Source organism: Meleagris gallopavo, chromosome 23 (assembly GCF_905368555.1).
Source record: "Meleagris gallopavo chromosome 23, MGAL_WU_HG_1.1, whole genome shotgun sequence".
Taxonomy (NCBI): domain Eukaryota; kingdom Metazoa; phylum Chordata; class Aves; order Galliformes; family Phasianidae; genus Meleagris; species Meleagris gallopavo.
Genome location: NC_139426.1, coordinates 473,526 through 493,706, shown reverse-complemented (window position 1 = coordinate 493,706; position 20,181 = coordinate 473,526). Strand labels below are relative to the sequence as shown.

The window sequence follows — 20,181 nt, the reverse complement described above, 5'->3', positions numbered from 1 at the left end:
AAACAGCTTCAGAATTCTGCTTTCCGTGCCCTCCGTGGGTCGTTGGGCTCCTCCAGAATGGAGGTGAAAAAGAAAGTTTAAAAAAAATTAAAAAATCCCCCCCTGATGACTTAAATTGCGTAATGTATTGAAGCCCACTTAAAAGAATAACTCTAAAAGGGAAAGAATTTTGAATAAATGTTCTGTCTAGCACAAACTGTAAAATATTCATTTAAGTTGGTTATTTCACATTACTGAGTAAGTGCAAGAAGAATTAAATTTCTGAGCGGCTTAAGGTACAGTTCAGTAATAAAATGAGCCATTTAATGAATGAAATATTTAACATAATTTGCATATGGTAAGTGATGGAATGCAGCTCTGGAGTGGGAGGGCAGAGCTGAGGGCCGCCGCCGGGTGTGGGCACAGCATGGCGGCGGGTGCCCTCAGACCACGTCCCAGTACAGGACTGGGATCAGGGCTCTGGGAGCTGCCCTCCCCGCTCTGTGGAGTTCCCCACACCCCTGAGCACGGACTGTTTTTAATCGAAGGCTGTTAAGATGCACATGAGATCTCTGCATGCCAGAGGCTTCTCCCGGCGGCGCAGCGCTCAGTGCGACAGCACGGAACGGTTTGAGAGCTGCTCTGTTTCAAAGGGATCCGGAGGGCCTCTGGCTGCGACTGTGTGCGGCTCTTGGCAGAGCCAGGAGCCCGGAGCACTGCCCTGAGGCCCAGCCTGGGGATTCTTGAGCCGAGAACACGTTTGTCCTTCGGCACGCAGGACTCGGGTAAAGCCTGTCAGAGCAGAGAGGGGAGTTTTGTTGTTCGAGGGTTGTGGTTTTAGATTATGGTGGAAGAAAGGAGTGCCGAGCGGTGCCTGCCTCTGCCTGCTGCGTGACAGAGATGGAGCACGGGGCCCAGGCAGCCCCCAAAGGCTGTGGGCAGCACCTCTGCACCTGCAGTGCCATTTCCTTTAATGCCCTACAGGGCCCAAATCCTCATCTTCTGCCGACCCACACAGCTCTGCTGCATTGCAGGCCTCGTGCTGATTTCCATTAACTGAGCATCTGACCTTTAGCCGTGAAGGACAAAGCCCTGTTCTCGTTCTCCCATAACTACAGTATTCCACAGGGAATACCCATCTTTTTTCACCACCCGGTGGAAATCCCGTTCTGTGTTTGCCTCACATCCTGGTGCTGTTCTCAGAGGTCCCTCTGAGCTCAGTGCTGTGCAGTGCAGCCCCCCAGCAGCTGCTCCAGGCTCATGTCGGCGCTGTGCTGGTGCATGCTGAGCACGCGCTGCGTCCTGGAGGGCTGGGAGCCCTGAGCCAGCATTTCTTCAGAGCGATTACGAGGTAAATTGGGGCCAGGTAAGGCAGCTAACACCACAGGAAAGGAAAATGAGGTAAACCTTGATGTTTTCCCATAAAAGCAGGGGAAAACATTAGCGGGCAGTAGGTGACCGAGCAATTAGTGCTCAGCAGGTCACTGCAGGAGGAGATAGCTGCTAATTTGTGTGTGCCCATAAATTGCAGTTAATAATCAAAACGGTGGTGGGGCTGGACTCTCGGTTATGTCCAATTAATACAGGATTTTCAGTTGGTTTTCCTTAAGTGCATTATTATTCATTGAATTCTCCTCTGTGAGTGAGTCCCATTCTAGAAACCATATAGTGAAATCAGTTGTCCCATGGAGTAAAAGAAATATCTGCCTTTAAAATGATTATCTGGTGATGAAAGCATTCTGTGCTGACAGCTGGCTCTGGGCACACGTCACCCTCTGAAAGTCATCACTCTGCTCGCAGGGCAGCTGGGTGCTGCTGCAGGGATGGAGCCTGCTGGCTCTGCAGGCTTCTGCTGCTTTGTCCCACCCTGACTCATTCTCTCTCCATCTCGTTGTGCTGTGTGCACTGAGGAGCTCAATCACCTGGAGGTGATGCCCCCAGCTCTGAGCCTGGCAGGCTGCATGCATAACGCATCTGCCAATGCACGTTTCTTGGCTTTCTTTTCCCAGGAACGTACTTTGTTGCTATCATGTTGATCACTCACCTAGTTTGTTTAGGTCTCAGCTGTTTTTCCAGCCTGTCTGATCCTGACTTGCAAATGCCTTCTGTCACATTTAAATTTCATCTTCTCACGGCTCGCTTTCCTTTAAAGGTTGTTGGTAAATACCGAGCAATGCAGGATGTAGATGGAGGACTAAATTACAGGTGGAGTTAGGGAAGCTCCCGGCTCTGCTGGATGTCACACCTGACCCAGACAGCCACACGCTGACAGCTGGAGCAGACGGGGGGAGCTGGGGGACCCTGGCCACCACCCCGTCCTTCAGCAGCAGCCCAGATACGTCTCCTTCTCTTTGTTGAACAAAATTTAAAAAGTGGTACCTGACTTCAATAATTTATGAAATTAACACATTACTGTCAGCATAAAGCATACGGTTGGATGAGTATCCTCTGTGTGGCTGGATTTGGAGCGCCTCAGAAGAGGGAGGGTTGTTTTTGTCTGCGCTGCAGATTTGCCCTGACAGCGTGCTGAAGTCAATAGTACCATAAAAACGTTCTGCTTCTGTAATGGGCAATTCTGGGTTTGCTGAAAACACATCGTTTGATTTCTAGAGCCAGGATTGAGGCTTCACATTGGAGTCAGACAGGTCTCAGGGTTGCTTTTAAAAAGCTTTTTCAAAAACTGAGAGCTCGAAGGTTAAAGCTGGGGGAGCTGAGCAGGGAGCTGCAAGGACGGAGGTGTGAGCAGAGCACGGTGCTGCCCACGCCGCTGATCTGCCCATCCCTTCGGCCTGGCTGTTCTCTCCTCAGTGAGGAATGAACCTCAGGACTCTGAGAGTGCAAAAGATCGATGGTTCCCTGGTGCTGCTCTGGTTTTTACTGTTTACTCTCTGTTCTAAAATAGCAGATACTTCGGGTGGTGGGTGAGTTCCTGATGAGAAATAGATGGCAGCAGTGGCTCTGCCTTGGGGGTCAGCTCTGCTGTGACTGCCCGAGACTAATGGCACAGGATTAATAATACTGCTTGTTTAATATTCATGGCCTGCTACTTATGTAGTCCAGAAATATTTTCACTTTTATGCGCTGCACAAAGCTGTGAAGGGAGGACAGTTTCATTGCAGCTGTGAGCGTAATGAGTTGCACAGGAGCTGATCCTGTACATTAATCAGCGTTTGTTAGCTGTTTCTAGAAACTTGACCTATCATTCCCATTACTGCTAAGAACCCACTGATTTACTAGATTAGATCTGGCATGTACATGCAGGACTTGAAAGCCACAGCCCAGCAGCACTAGCTAGGAATTGGAAATTGCAGCCAGGTTCTAATACTCATTTTTCATAGGTTTGTTTTGTTTTGTTTTTTTCTCATTTTAAACCTCAACTAAGTAACAGTTAAAAGAAGGAGGAAAATCTTAATGAGATGAGAGCTCTAAAAAGGAAGAAAGAGAGCCTAACATTTGGATTTACAGTACAATTTACCAGATTACCAGAAATACAGAAGGCGGCAGAGGGGAGCTCAGGAGCACGTGTGCACCTGGAGGAACAGGCACATGAAAACAGCCGTGAGCTCAAGCAGGTGGCAGGAAGGGGAAGGCAAGCAGGGCCCTGCCCCAGGGCTGCGGCTTCGCATCACAGACTCATCAAGGTTGGAAAAGCCCCCTAAGATCCACAACCCACCTCACTGTGCCCACCGACCGTGTGTCCAAGTGCCACATCTCTGTGTTGGCGGTGACCCACCTCCTCCCTGGGCAGCTGTGCCGGTGCAGCACCACTGAGTAGAAATTGTTCCAAATACCCGACCTGATCCTCCCTTCTGGGGTTCCTGGTAGTATTACCAGTATTATAATTCAGATGTTGCTGTGAGGATCAATGTTCATACACGCGTGTTATTTAAGTATAAGCAATCAATGTAGCAGCCTGAAAACAGACTATTAGTCCGTAAAGGGAAAGCAAAAAGAAGGTGAGATATTAGCAGTACTTTTCAGGGCTTGGAAATCAATAGTTGCCTGCTCATACTTTCACTTCCATTTAATTTTTCTCTACGCTTTGGTCTTATTTTCACATACTTTTCTAACCTACCCTGAGAGCCACATTTACATCTGCTGCTGGCTGGGGCCCTCAGTGCTGCTCCACACCTGAGCACTTCTCGCCTGCTGGGCCGTCAGGGAAACGCTTGTCTGACCGGCGCTGTGGGACCGCAGCGCTGGGCCGCGGCTGGATGGGGATAAAAGGAAGAAAAACAGTCCCAGCTCCGTGCTGCCTGGTGGGAGGTAGGCGTGTTTCTCAATTAGCTCTGTAATAGGGTCATTTATAATGTTTTAGGTGATAATATCAACGCTTTCAAAAGGTCTTTTTTATCCCATTGACATTCTGGTTTTCGCTTAGAGATTTATTTGGATTAATTAGGTGGATGTTTGGGAAGGAGAACAGATACGTGCTGCTATTTGATTTTACGCACGCAGCTGCGTGATGAAGAAAAATGGCAGCAGAAGGCCTTAAACTCTGCTGGGTTGTCTCTGGGGAGATTTGTGAGGGATAGTTGGGTCCTAAAAATAGAACTTGGGAGCCTTATTGCTACAGATAGCTGAAGGATTTTCGGGTCTGTGTTTGGAGGTGTCCTGGAGGGCCTTCGGTCCTGGTGCAGCAGTGTTGGCTGCGGTCGCAGGCAGAGGAGCTGCTCCCTGCACTGCTTTCTTACATCTGTGAGCGCTGCATTGCGAGGAGCTCTTGATCTCTGCGAAGAGATAGGTCTGTGGCCTGCAAGTAATGAGTAATTAATTTACATAAATATTTGAAGAGCATTCATCTGGTGAAGTTTCTCCTCTTGTTTACTGCTGTGTTTAATGCAGGTCTGCCTTCCATTGAGATGGTTTTGTTGCTTGAAATAGAGCAGCACCAGGCTCTGGCACAGCTCCCCATAGCTTTCCTCCATCGGTCTCGCTTTGCTTGGTTATGGTGCTGCAAATACCACAGCACTCGAGGCTTTAGCAGTACAATTTTATCTGTTCACAGGCACGAAACATTAAAAATTACTACAAGAATAATAGTGACTAGCTTTGATAAATTTTATTTATTTTTGAGTGTTGTTTGCACAAGGATATGGGGCCATTTATGCTGTATTTTCACAGCCCCTTAGACAGCTGGAAGCGTGTTCTATGTAAACAATACAAGAGGAATAAAACCATTAAATAATCATTTAAGGTAAACTCACTGCATTATTTAGATAGGTGCCGGCATCCAAGATAACATTTTGCAGTAATTAAGATTTGGGCGCTGGGTGGGGAGCAGTGCTGAGCTCAGTGTAGGGCAGCTCTGCTTTATCAGGGCGCAGCGCAGAAGGGAAGGGCACCAGCACTGCTATTCCCAGCTCTCCTGGCCGCCTGACCCACGCTGTCGTTCCTACTGTTGTTATCATGATTTAATATGCATCTTTTAAGGAGGATTTTAATTCCCTGTTTGAAATAAGAAAACTCCATAAATCAGGCATAGAATCTTTTAACATTTACAGTTTTAAATGAATTCCTGTTGAGAGTCTCTTAAGCCAGATTTATATCTGGTTTTGCATTGAACTGTGTCGTTATGTGGGACTGAAAAACTCTTACAAAATTAGGCGTAATGCAAAAACATGCTGAAAAGACAGTTCTGCAGAAATGTGGAACGTTATTACGGTAGAGGATATTGGAGTGAAGGATATGTAGAAAGGGACAATTACCACTGATAGTTTCCTTCTAATGAACCTTGCCCAATCGCGGGGCGGAAGGGTTTGCTGATGGCTCCTTGCCAGAGCTGGGGGGTGCCGGTTTTCCCACCTCATGTAGGTTCAGAACTGGAAAGGCATTGAGGAATTGCACCTCAGTGCTCTTACAAGTGGGTACGTATCAGCTTCCCATAAATAAACCTTCGTTTCATGAGCCTGCATAGCCTTATACATTTGTTGCTGTTAATGAAAAGTCTATAGCAAGCTCGAGGATTATGAGAGCAATGCCTTGATTCTGCAGATGAAATTGCCTTTCAGCAGAGAATGTGCCCGTTTGTATTGACAGAAGTTAATGTAAATAGCTTTGCAGTTTTCCCTCGCTATAGATCTCCTCTAATATCTGCTATCGGATTGTTCCATTGATAGGGGTTTAGCTTTAAGCACTTCCTTACCTGCAATGAGCTCGTGCTTGCCATTAAAAAATGGAAATCAAGTGAGTTTGAATTCTTCCAATTTAGACAGAATATAAAACGTTAAACTTAGTGCATTTACTGATGATGTGGTACTTAAACCTGAATAAAGGAGGGAAAAGATTAAATTAATAACACGGATACTGCCTGAAGTATTACTGCAGTTACTACTCATCCAACTTAAATTAACTTTGCTGTTGTACTGAAAAAAAGCCAGAAGAGCTAAATATTCTCTATTTATCTTTTTTGATTGAAGAAGACAATAAAAACACGAAGTACTGACTGGGAGGTGCGTAAGAGCAGCCTAAACCCTCCATGGGGAAAGAATTTGGGAGGTGGGGGGTAGGAAAGCAGACGGAGCACCGGGGGCTGTGGGTGGGTGTAGGAGAACCCGTGTGCTCCGTCACACCGCAGGGTAGGCCAAGGTCGCTTAAGGAATGGTAATTGAGTTCTGTAATGGCTGGGGGTGTTTGCCAGTTGCTAGAGACTGATATTGAATACCACTCTGTTATGTGACTGTCCCTCAGTTTAGGACCTGAGGCTAAAATCCATCTTAACGCCATCAGGCGCTGAGTGACGCGAGGCCCGATGCAGGCACATCCAGCACCGTGCCTTCGTGCAGAGCTGTGTTTGTGCAGTCATGAAGATCCGTTTGTGTACGTTTGCTGTTATTTGTGTGCACGTGCACCTGACAGGTAAAGTTGGTGGGCAGATCTCGTTCAACTCAGATGTTCTTTAACCATCGCTCACTTGACTGATTAATTTTTTCTTCCTCCTCCTGTTCATGGTTTGGAGTGGAAATTACCTCTTATCTTATTCCAGTTGCTTCATGCCAGGTCTGGCCTTGAAAATAAAGCGTTTAAGTTGTCCACTTGCCACTTTAAGATGGAGTGGCAGGGACTAAGCGAAGGGAGGTACAGCCGTGCTGACCTCAGAGAAAATACCTGTCCACTTGGCTTAGCTCTGCGCTGAGCCCTGCGGTCTGCACGGCTCCATCAGCGCTCTCCTCAGGTAATAAACATCTCCAGCAATTTCTCAGGTCAGGATGTGCTGGAATGGGGATGCCCTGGGGCACGTACAGCCGAGCGTGTGAAGTTCTCCATTTCCAGGAAGGCCCTTTGGAAGGGTTTAAGTGTTGGTGTGAACTCACTGCAGCTCGGCTGGGAGGTGGACAAGGACCATTTTGTTTCTCCCTGTAAGTTTTCCTTGAGGATAACCTATCATTTCATTGCGGGGGAGTTTGGAGATGGTCTTTAAGGCTCCCTTCCATCTCAAATGTGTGTGTGTGTTTGAGGCTGGTTTTGTTCCAGGGCTACCAGCTGTTTCACTCTTCTGCGTGTTGAAGAGTTAAAGTCAGCCGCTCTCTTGCTGACTTGATGCACTCTCATCCCGGCAGCAGGTTGAGTACTTGCTGCCATGACATTATTGTGGAACTTCTTCACAGTCAGATGACTTCATCAGCTAATCAGAGCTCAGGATTTCTAAATGTCATCTTATAATGTCTAATTAAGGTTGCAGTTTGAAGACATCATGTACTTTAATTGAAAACTGTAAGAGTAATCTATTCAATTTTTTTTTTGTTAAATTAATAGTATGGACCTTTAACAGATGGTTAGTAAGACATTGTTATTAATGAAAACATCCTACTGTTTGAAATCCAGCCACTCGTTGTCTTCTGTAACTGGAAGAAATAAGGCATACATCTCCCAGCCCAATGTGGTTTCCACTGCACGGCTTTATCCTTACCCGCCGTCCCAGCGCTGCTGCAGGATGTCAGCCCTGCGCTGATGGATGGCCTTCCTGCGGGGCACGGGCAGCTGAATGGACACACAGGGCTGGCAGCGTGGTCCCCCAGGGCTGCAGCAAAGGGAGGGCAGCAGTGCTCGCCTCATTCCGATGTACGCAGCAGTGACAGTGGCTGATCCCATAGCTTCAGTGGTGATAAAACTCAGCTCCTACCTCATCAGATAGAACTAATGTTCTTGAGTAAGGTGTACCCTTACTCAACTAGAAAAATACATTTTAAATGAAGATTTAATTTATTTCTGTCTTTAATTCATTCACAATGGAAAAGGTGATGTGGTAATGTGTGAGCTTGCTTTCAGGTGCTAGTGATAGAAACCCAGCAGGGCGATGGTGCAGCGGCTCATTTCTTTCTCCTTTGTCTGTAGGGGTGGCCCGTGCCACGTCACTGCCTGGTACCCACGTTTGTTGCACCCCACAAACTGCAAAAGCAACCAAACATTTTGTTCAGAAGGGGTGTTGCTGGTAGCTACCTGCCAAACCACACCAACCCCGCTTGTGCTTCCCAGGTCTGTAGTGAGAAGTTTGGTTTGCTGTTCTTGTGCTTCGGTTCCTCTCCTGCTTACTGAGTGACAGCCCTCCCTATACCTGGGGGTTACTTTAGGTGGAACAACTGGACGAATGCAGTCGTATTGCATTTGTTGTCCCACTGATCTCAACAAGATAGTGAGAGCTCGCTGCGTGTGGCTTTCAGATCTGCTTCTATTTGTAATATTCAGAATATTAATGGGTTGGAGGATGGAGGCTGCTAGGAAATGAGAACTGCTTGATCCCAGCTGAGAAGATGCTCCATAATCATCACAAATTTGTATTTTTATTTCAGAAAGGAAGGACAATAAAGGATCTGTAAGCTGGAATTTGCCTCTGTATCAGTGAGGACGTGGAGATTTCCTAAGAGGATAAATGTGCTTGCTTAAGAGATCTCAATTTTATTAGCTCTGTGGTATAAATTCAGGGATGCATACGAGCTCTCGTGCTTTCTCTTAAAACACGCGTATATTTCAAGTTTATTAATTTGGATGTGCATAATTCATACAAATTAATAACTTGAAATTTAGGCATTGTTTTTAAACTACTGATTTATTACTTAGAGACAACATAGGTAGCCTAAGGTAACTGGCACAAATGCTGGGAATTGCAGATTGGTTCCAGGTTCTTTTTTCACTTTGCAGAGGTCAGGTGGGAATCTCTGATGCATTTGAAGATGCCAAGAAAAAAAACGGGGGAGGGGGAGATGTTGAGCTGTGCCTTGAACGAGTGGAGGCTGGACTGGGTGCATTAAGTACAATTAGCTCAAGCAAAGAAGTGCCTGCACACAGTAATTTGGGTTTGGCCGTACAGGATTATTGCCTGTATGCATCTCCTTCAGGCTGAGATTGCCTTCTGCCAGGCGGGATGTTCGCTGCAAATCTCAGAGCGTTTTTATAGCTCTTTTTTAATTTATTTTTTCTTCTAAACAATGTCTTTGTTTTGCTGCAAGTTTTTCAGCTCTGAGCAGAATAAAGTCTGCAGCTTTCCTGCAAGCATGATGAGTAATGGGCTCCTCTGGAGTCAGTCAGTGTTGGATCCCTGCCCGTCGGCGCCTTCCTCGCTCAGTGCTGCTGTCCTGTGCAGGGCTGCATGCTGGAGCGTGGCTGCCATGTGATGCTCTATGGTGAGGGCTGCTTGCCAGGCGTCCAGCTCCTGTCCTTCTCCAGCAAGGTGTTCCTGGAGGGTAAGATGGTGCTTTGCAACCCAGGATCACAGGCACGCGTGCTTAATTTCTAATTAATCTGTGACAGGAGGCTAAATGCTGACAGAATAGCTCCTGTGGAGCTAGTCATTATTCTGTGTTTGATGCCATGACAAGCCCTGAGGAAGCTGAGGAGAACAGGAGCTCAGCTTCAGGGAGTATGGAAATGCTTTCACTCCTCCTCTAACTTTCTCAGCCTTGCTGAGCGGAGCGGTGGCTGCTCTGCAGCACACATGGGTGTTGAGTTGTTGGTCTGTCAGCACGGCTGTGGGTGCAGAGAATAAAACCGATGGCACTGCCAGACAGGTGGGGGCTTTGTGGGAAGGAACGGCGTCTGTCCACACGCTGCCCAGCTGCGGTGAGAGAGCTGTGCTGGGCCGTGCGGGAGGTGGGTCGGCTCTGCTGCAGCTCTGTGCTGTTAAAATATTGAAGCAGCTGAGAAGCTGCAGTCACGTACTGTGGTCGGAGAGCACTGTTCTGGTGCTGCCACTGCTGCCGTACTGGGCCACAGCTTAGCGAGATCAGTTAATTGCACTGCTCAGGTTCCTCTGGGCTTAATAGTGGGCCTCCTGCACAGGACTGCTGTGGCGAGGCTGGGGAGAGCAGCTTACAGCTCTGATACGTTCGCACGGCACTGACAGTAAATTGCAGGACTGGGGGAGAGATGGGAGTGGGGAAAAGGGAACCATTGCGTCCTTTTGGCTTCTCTCTCCTGATAATTAAACAACACAGATGAGGACGGAGTTGGGTTTTCAAAGCCTGGGTCTTTCTCTTCTGACCTTGCTGCTGACACACTGCCTTTTGTTTGTAATCTTGGGTGAGAAGCAACTGAGAGGTGGTTTGATAGGATACAAGTGCAAACAATGGCTCGCCTGGAAGATAGGATGAATGGGATTTAATTGAATTTTTTGTGAAGACATTGATTTGACCCTGTAAGACATATAGAGTGAATCATTAGGGGAATTAACACACATTAAAATGCAGGGATTTTTTTTAATCAGAGAGCTTTTATTGTGCATATAGTTTTGTTTTTAATTATTTAATGACTTTGTGTCTCATAGTGATAAATCTATTTCTTCCCCCTTTTCTAAAGGAAAAATGCTGTTGGTGTCATAAAGTGGTGCATGAACAGAGCTGATGAATACTGAATCTTCATTACTGGCCCTGCTTGTGCTGCAAAGCCAAGCACTGACAACCATATGTTTCCAACAACCATCTTTATGCTGCTGCTGAAATTCCATGTCTGACCACTTTCTGCTTGGCCTTTCAGATGTTTCTCCTAATCTGTGTATGAGAAAAGTCTGAGCAGGTGTACCCTTCCCTCTATCCAGAATTGGAAACCTGGTTTATTTTTCAAATTCCACATACGAAAAGCTGCAGTGATTGCCAAAAACGGGTTCTGATCAGCTGTGAGATTAAGGGCACCCTCAGCCCATGTGCAAGTAAGAGGGACTTTGAAATGGGAATGGCTGTGGTGCCCATATGAATGCTAGAGGAGCAAACCTAGAGCAGGTTTAGGTTTGGTCTGGGATGAGATGCAGCCACAGTCTGGCACTGGGAGAGGGGGAGCAGGTTGGCCGGCTCCATCTGCTACCGCTGTGGGATGAGGTCCTGCAAGCAAATCCCTGCTTGCTCTGTTGTGCTTTCATTGCTGCACGTGTTCCTTTCTGAAAGGTTGGCTCTCCATCGCTCATTCTGCTGCACTGGGTTAGCTGGTGCATCTCACTGCTGCAGGTACAGATATTCCCTTTGTCTGCTTATCTCTTCTAGCATTAATTTATTTCACTGTTAATGCGACTGCATCAAGGGTTGCTCCACAGCTTCCGAGCTGCCAGTGCTGCTGTTGGCTTGGTGAAATAAATTTCAGTCTTTACCACTTTAGTTAGGTTTGGAGTGGTCATGATGTGAGGCTGAGTGATGCTTTAGCACCGGGCACTCCTTCAGCATCTGTCCCATGGCCTGCACAGCTGCACGTCTCCCTTCCACCTGAGCAGCAGTGCCCCGCACCCGTCTGTTCTTCCAGGCTCGCTCCCCCTGCCCTGCCCCATCCCTGCACTCCCCGTGCTGTGGGGCACCCAGCAGACCCTGAGCCTTCTGCCCACGTTGCTGGGGGAAACCAGCCCTGCTCACTTCATGCCTTCTGCTGAGAGCTTTTCTTTTTTGTCTGCCTATTTTTTCCCAAGTGTTCGCTCCAAGTATCACTGAGCATCACTGAGTCATCTGTTTCTTGCGGTTCTGCTACAATGTGAGGTGGTAGACAAGAGATTATTTTCCCAGATTCTTGTTGCTTATGTAGTGACAGAAGTTGGCACATAGGTGTCAAACTGTAAATAGGAATTTCTGCTTGTTTCTGCTCCACGTCGTGTGGAGTTGTTTGACTGGGATAACTTGCAGCCATTTTAGCAGGAGCACTCCTGAAATGCTTTGCTTTTGTGTATCCTGGACCCGATGCCTTTGCAGCTGTGGCAGTGGGGAGCGGGGTTGGAGGTGCATTCTGCAGCAGATGGGGCAGGAGAAGGTGCTGTGCTGAGCCCCGCGCTGTGTGCAGGGGCTGCTGGCCGTACTGCTGGGCTGCGCAGTGCTCTCTGCACATCCCATCCTGCTTCCCCCATTGCGTGACTCCTTGTTCTGCGTATGAGGAGCACATGGAGGGCGTTCTGCCTTCTTGCTGTACGTGTTATTTCATACCGCCACTGTGAGCTCGGTTTTCCTTGTTATCCAAGGTATTTCCTCTGGAGGAGGGAAATCAGGCTGTAATGTATCATTAAGCAGAAAGCCTCTGGGAACTCCTATCCTGGCTGATGTGAATCCTGCTTTTATCCTGTTAGAAGAATTGAATTATGCATTTTGAATCGTCTGAACATCTAGCTCTGGGTCTGGTTGGAGCCCTTGTTTTCCGTATTACCAGAGCAGGGACAGGAGCTCCTGGGACACCTCCCTGAGCAGCACCCAGCGTGTACGTACACGTGTGTTTCTGTTGGTCACTCGTGTGCCTGCAGTGCCAATTCCTCTGCATTCACTGCACACACATGGATTGCAGCTGGTAGGAAGCTGCAGGCCAGCCCTGGGCAGTGAGGCTGAGCTGCTGCAGGGCTGCTGTTTCTGCTGCTGTTGGGTTGACGTGGGTTGCAGTTTCAGAGAAGGAAAATGCACTGATGGTGTGTTTAATGAAACGGCCCTGCAGTGCTGCCTGCTGTGCCCTGCCTGCTGAGCTGGGTGACCTCAGCCAGCACGCTCCGGTGTTTTAAGGAAGTGCTTTTTGCCTTCAAATGCACCACCACACTTTTCTTGTGCTCTTTGTGGCTACCTGGAGAAAGAAAAGCCCACTTACAAAAGCAGGAGCTGCCTGAGCGCCTCCCGCGCACATGCAGTTATGTGACCATTCTTTATTTCTGACGCTTCCGTTTGTCCGAGTGGGATGATAATGGAGACTTTAAATCTACTTATTCTTTTGTTTGCTGAAATGTGCTGAGCGAGTCCAGGTCAGCAGAGTGGAGGTGAGGGAAAACAATTTTTCTGCCTCTAAATAGCAACATTTTGTTGCTGCGGTTCTTTTTTTCCCTGACAGTTTGGGGATGAAGATCTCAAGCACGCGGCACTCAGGCCAGCTGGGAAGGGGAAGGAAATCAGCCTTTGGTTGAGACCTTGATTTGTGAGCCCAAATGCTTTGCTTTTCGGTGCTGACAGTGCCATGGTACAGGTTTGGATTGCCACGGGAGCTACCGGTTCTTTCGCTCTCCTCATGGTAAACGAATGTAAGAATAGGCACAATCCTTCGCTAATTTGAAACCTCAGAACCTGCCTATTTTTGCAAGATGTTGAGGGTGAATCAGCCTCATCCCCATCTCCGCATTCAAGGGATTTGTTTCCTCAGATGCCTGCTTACACAGACCATCTGCCAAGGGCTGCTGTGGGGCTGCGCCAGTGAGGCGCCCCATCTCACTCATCAGGTGCTGCGAACTCCGCTGCATCTCCGCAGCCTCTGCCTTTGGGGGCGGGTGCTGCGCGCTGCCGCGGGGCTCCTTGAGGCCACAGCGTGGGATCCCGCGATGCAAAGTTGGTGCAAAAGAGCCCAACCTCACCGCTCCTTTCTGAGGCTGATGGCGGCAGGTTTGTGTTTGGGAAGGCAGACGCGTGCTGGTTTGTGGTGCGGGGGGTTCTGGGAGGATTTATTTGCAGTGTAAACATGTTGGTTAGGAGTCATTAATATGACATTCACACAGCTCTAATAAAGCACAGAGCGCGGAGATCTGGCACCGCTGAAACACCCGGAGGACGTTATGGATGAGTCTTAAAACCAAGAGTATTGGAAACAAGATATTTTTACGTCTCGTTTGGGAGTAATATAATTGCGTTGTGTGGCTCCAGCAGATGCTTGGGCCAGCTGGTTGGAGAGCACTGCGGGTTTTTTTAGCTTTGGTGCTACGCAGATAAAACCCTGACATAGAACTCTCATTTAAACAAGAAAATCCTTCCGTGGCCGGCAGCGCAGTCCTCGTGTTGGCGTTACACAGCCGAGCTGCCCCACGCTGCTCCCACCTGCACCCACAGCCGTAGGGCTGCCCCCCACCCAGCCGGGCTCCGTCGGAGCACTGGGCCGTGCAGCCCGCAGGCGGGAGCAGCCACTGATGCGGATGTCACCCACCGGCTTTTTATGGCAACAATTAATAATTCAGCAATTCTCTCCGCAGTGATGTTGTTCTATTTATAAATATTTAATTTAGCTTCAAGTGTCCGTGTTTGCACTGCCTTCCCTTCTCCCAGGCCGGGCCCAGCACTGGCGCTGCCCGCCCTGCTGCTGCGGGCCTCAGCCGTGCCCTTCCTTGTTGCTCCTTGAGACGCTGTGGTGGCGTGGATGTGCGCGAGGCCCTGGGTCTGCGCTCGGGGTGATACGGCTGAAGCAAAGTGGGAAATAGGAAGTAGATGCACATTTAACCATAATAATGTGTGTTCTGGAGCAATTGCCAAAGATCCCAGTTCACAGACAGAAACGCGTTGTTCGTATTGTAAGCTGTAGGAACTTTCATGGTAAAAGACATACGTAAGTGTGAAGGCTTGCTCTGAGTCGCAGGTGGAGCTGGGACTGCGCCTGTTGAAGGTGAAGACATTCAGAAGGGTTCTGTGTTATAAAACTCTCAGTTTTCCAGGACAGCCACGCCAATAACTTTCTTTTTCTGCGTTTCTTTTCAGGAAATTGCAGCTTATTTAATAACGTTTGAAAAGCATGAAGAATGGCTAACAACTTCCCCTAAAACAAGGTAACATTGCTAATAATTCCGCCTGTGAAATGTACATTGACTGATTTCCACTGACTACTTGACTTGCTAATCAATCCGTTGGCCACAAAGTGAAAACTCCCAGTCATGCTTGATGGCTTGTGACACCAAAGTCTCATTAATTGACTTAATGAGCGTTTTATTGAATGAAATCAGATTGATTAAAAATAGAACAGCTGCAATCTTGACAGGTTAAAGTTTTAACTTGATTGTTGAACATTTAATTGTATCCCTCAGATGAGCGGATTTTGAAGGCTCTGAGTGAGGTTGCAGGCTATTTATCTCAGCAGTTCTCCCTGCAGCCTCGAACTTTAAATAAATAAAAAAGCACAAAGCCTTCCCTTGTGCTTTGCCTGTTTAAAATGCATTCTCTGGGATTGTTTGCATTTTGGTGTTTTTCTTGTTGGGGTTAAGTGTTTGATGGTGAGGAGATCCCAAAAAGCCAAATTAACAGACATGTTTGCAGTTTATTATTCAGTAAATGTCATGTATTCTTCTCACTGCCATAAATGTTTAACTTCTCCCATCCCATGGGGTCTGGTATGTTAAGTTTAGACTGCAGATGTTTTTCTGCTATTTCTTGCTGCATTAAGACTCACAAAGTTTTGTTACTTATCAGTAACACAGTAAAATTACACTTGCTTTCCAGCATTGCTTTTTTTTTTTTTTTTTTTACTCCCCCCCATTCCAAATCCACCTTCCAAATTGGAAACCCCTATTGTTTCCTGTAATGGTTCTCTGTTCTGGTTGAAGGGCCAAGAAATGCAGTAAATGGACCTTTTCTGCTGATGACAGCAATGAGGTTCATCTCTTTTTTTTTCTTTTTTTTTTTCTTTTGTCTTTGTTTTGTGTGTGTGTGTGTGTGTGTGTGTGTGTGTGTGTGTGTGTGTGTGTGTGTGTGTGTATCTTTGGTGTGCATAAATGCTTTGTTTCACTCCACTTCTTGGCTGCAATACATCAGCTAATATGATAGCATTAGAAAAGGTTATTTTCTGACCTGGCTGGTAATCCGAGTTTCAGAAATGAGGCCGAATAATTTCTTGCTGACCTTTTTCCACATGAGCCCATTAATTGGCCGGAAAACACGTTAAGAAGTTGGGGTGCACATGGCATCATTCAAGAAAGGAGATTATCATTGTGTTTGTAGTATTGTTTTATGACTTTAAGAATTAGATTTGCTAAAGGCAATGCATGGAAATACTTTCCTATTAATATTACAATACCTGCATGTTTACACTTGAAAGAAATAACGTCCCAGGAGACACAGAGTTGTGATGACTGTTCAAGGACCTTCTCAAATTGTTGAGTTAGTTTTGATTTTTAAAAAAATTTCTTTTATTATTATAATTAATTGGAGCAGTTAAATGCTGAGATCATACAATCAGAGCTCTCGGTATTAAAGAATTAATGACATCGATCCTGCACTGGACTGGAACATTCCCCATTCCTTGTTTGCTGCTGGTGCTTCTAATTTCCTTTCAGAAATTTAATAAAAATGAATTGTACCACTGACACTTATAGAGCTTCTTAATAAAATGATATATATAGCATGATTTGAGGAACCTCTACTAGAAGACTTGCTCCAGCTGACCCAAGGAGCTGCTTCAGGATCAGGTTGGCATCTGTGCTCTGTGTGCACAGGGAGCAGTGGGCAGCTGTGTTTTGGGAACGTGCTGTAGGATCCCCTTGGCCAGGGGTGGTGGGAGGAGGGCTGGGAGCTGCCTGTTTGCCTACTTTCCCTTCTGTGCACAAAAACGTATTGTCTGTTGGATATCTGCCTGCTGAAAAACCACCATCCAGCCTTGGTTTTAAAAGTGCAACCTGGTATTACTTAGGGCTCCTTATAAATGTGGATAATTGCAATCTCACGCTTGGTTGTGTATCCTGGAATTTGGATATTGAAGAGCAAGGTCCGTGAATGTTGGATATTGGGTTTAATTGCAGTCGGGTTGAACCTCTTGCAGAGAGTCTGTCACTGGTGGCTCAGTGCGGCGTGACCTGGCAGGCAGTGAGTTCTGAAATGTCTGATTGCTGAACTTGATGCATATGGTGGGGAAAGAGGGGAGAGCTTATTCCGAGCCGTAGGTGTGTGCCTCAATTCCTGAGCATCCGGATCTGTCTCACTGAGAAGCTTCAGTGCTTACAGCACGGTACCGGTCAGGTACGGTTGTGCTATGGCTGCTGTGATGACATTCAGGGAGCCTTAAGAAAACTTTTAACAATCTCTAAAATGGCTTTTTTTATGAAACTTCTCGTTAGACGACTCTGGTTGATGAAATATGCTACTAAATATACTGGAATATTATTAAAACTGTCTTTCAAGCTTTCCAGTTTATCAACATAAATTACCAAGTCTCTCCCTATGCACCGACCTTGATGTTTCCTTGTGATGGTGTTTGGTTAGTTGATAATTTGCCAGATAATCCACAGTGGGTATTCCAGTCATCAGCGCAAATTGGCGAAGCTTTTTTTGCTAATGCAGCAATACTGCAATCTCTGACATTTCCAAGTTTAAATGCAAATCATTTAACAAAAATTACTTGACATTTATATATCAAGTAGAATTTAATCATTATTTACATTGGAATTTCAATGACAAAGCTGATGCTCTTCGTCCAGAAAGTTCTGTTCTATGGATTTACTTTGTTAATTTGCTTCTCAGCACCTTCTCTAATTACCTGTCTTTGTTTTGCATGAAGTGCTCGTCAGAAGTGTTGGCAATATCCAGTGTGGTTCTGCCTGTATTTGCAGGTGAGGTGCTGAGCCGAAGCTGTGAGGTCAGTTTTCAGCTGGGGACAGAGCTGGGATGTTGGGATGTTTCGGCCACGCACACGGACAGGGTGGGCTCCAGTGCTCCAAAAATAAGTGTCAGGAGCACAGAAGTTGCTCCGTGCTGCTGCAAAGCCTGGGAGATGGGTGCTGCTTGGGAAGCACTTCCAGAAGCTGACACTGCGATAAGCCTTCATTTGTACTGAGATGTGAAGTGGCTGGGGAAATTCCCAGATGCGGATTTTCAGCCCTGAAAGGAACTGAGTGCTGTTTTTAGGCAGCGAGACTTGGCAGTGATTAATATTTCGGGAACGAGAAGAAAGTTCAGTTGCAGCACACCCATACAAATCAATAGCGATTTGCATACGCTGTCAGTATCTATTTGCAGTAATTTAGTCTTACTTATGCTACCTACTGGGTTATTTTTAGCATTTTTATTTCCCTCTCCCGGCTTAAGGAAAACAAGCCTTGCTTTTCATTTAATAGACAAGGACAGTAGGGCTGCACAGCGTTTCCTACTGATAAATTCTGACCTAATAAATCACGAAGCTGTCAGGACCTGCTTCATCACAGCAGCACAGGAAGGTTTCGCTCCGTTGGCAGCATCTGGCGGGGAGCAGCAGAGCTCCTCTCACCTATGAGCGCTTTCCTTCTTGCAAGTGAGGCCACCGAGTCCTCCACTGGGCTCTGTGCTCTGCAGCTCCACACACAAACGCATATATCACAATTACATCCTATCTCCGACAGCCATTTTTATCAGAGGTTGCCGGGGGCTTCTAAAGATAAGTTGAGACTTTGCAGTATATTAATTTTGTATTCAATAATTAATAGTAGAATTAATTGAATTATTCAATTTTCAGGTAAAAAAAATAGAGTAATAAATATTCATAACTTATTTTATTAAGGGAATTTCCATTTCCTGTGTCATTAAAGTGAGATTAACTCAGGTTGGCTTTAAATGAAGACTGAAAACAATTGTGCTGTATTGCTGAGTTACTGTTAGGTCGATGCTTTGCAAGCCAGCTCTCCAGTGTGCTCTGTGCTGAAGCCGTTGTGTCACACTGTATTTGTTGTGGTTTTCTCAGTGTAATTATTCAGTTACAAAATGTGTTTCTCCCCCACACCCTTTTATGAGTATTTTTTTTATTATTATAAACTTCTCAAAACTTGATGTCATCAAAATATGAGATACCCACAACCCCTTGCATGAACCTTTTTAAACTCAACCTACTTGGCTGCTGGTTCACGTCAAAAGCGTTGCTGTAGTTCACCCTCATCTTTCAGCTGTGCAATAGGAGGCAGCAGTCTCTGTTGCAGTTTGCACCTATTTTTGACAGCTCATGAGTGAACTGTTGGAGAAAAGACCCGGAATTCCCTGGCTCTGAAGCTTGATGCAATTGGTGAAGAACTCTAAAGGACTTCTCAAGGCTTTGCCTGAAGAATGTGCCATCATGGCATTTATTTAGTTAGTTATTTTTGCTGCTGTGCTGTCCTGGAGGGGATAAGCGGAATGGAATGGAATGGAATGGAATGGAATGGAATGGAATGGAATGGAGGTGCCTCCTGAGGCTGCAGGCAGTGCACCAGCGTGCTTTACGTGGCTGGAGGTCATATGAAGACAGCAGCACAGTATTTGTGTTTGGTTCCAGGATATCTGATCTCAGTACTCAAACTCATTTTAGAGATCCAACACACACTTTGAAGGCCCTCCCTCGCTAACACAGCTCATACATTCCATAATATGTGCGATTCTCAGCCTTTCCCAGGCCCGATGCTGAAGTTCTGTGCTTTCTGCTCATGTTGCTGACAATTCTGTTTACATGTTTGGGGTCCTGTATGACCTATTTTTCCTCCATGAAAGGAAATGTGTGAGCTGTCAGCTTTTTCTAGCTTGGGATGCTGCTTGACATAATCCCTGCTAAATATGGCACATCTCTTTTTACACTTTAAAGATTTCATGACTCTAAACACTTTCTTCTTACTGCTCAGTATTTCCTACTTCTTTTTTTCCTCCCTGAAGAGGATAAACTGTATGGGGATGGTTTTAATAGGCATTGATTTGTATAGATTTTTAGCCCCTGTGGTCCAGGAGAGTTGAGAAGCCAATAATTAATTCTTTCAACAGCTCATTCCTTTTGTTTTAAAATGACCTAATAGCAAAATTGCTGGTAGCCATCAGAATGCGTGGCCCAGATCTGTTCACCCTCTAAGTATTTCATTCAGATGCTCCCTATGAATTATTCAGGTAGCACAGCAGGTGAATGCAGGTGCTGCTGGAGAACTTGTCTCACTTAATATTTAACTGGGGACTCAGGAGAGTGGCATCACTGCGAGGGACAGCGCTGCAGACCTGCAGCATTGCCCTTCCTGCATGGATACTGAATGCTGGAAAACGTGGGCTCGTCAGGAAAAGCAATTATCTGATAATACAGTGATTGAGTTATTTGGCAAACTGCTGT

The 20,181-nt window shown here is 46.4% G+C and overlaps 1 protein-coding gene across 10 annotated transcripts in view; it reads left to right on the top strand.

Annotated features, from left to right (window-relative positions):
- The window catches only part of CAMTA1 (calmodulin binding transcription activator 1), a 227,757-nt gene that overhangs the window by 48,938 nt on the left and 158,638 nt on the right, over positions 1-20,181 (top strand). For all 10 annotated transcript variants that reach the window (XM_085242254.1, XM_085242255.1, XM_085242251.1 and 7 more), the window contains one exon: positions 14,868-14,935. In XM_085242254.1, coding sequence (XP_085098380.1) covers positions 14,868-14,935 — 68 coding nt within the window. The remainder of the gene's footprint in view (positions 1-14,867; positions 14,936-20,181) is intronic.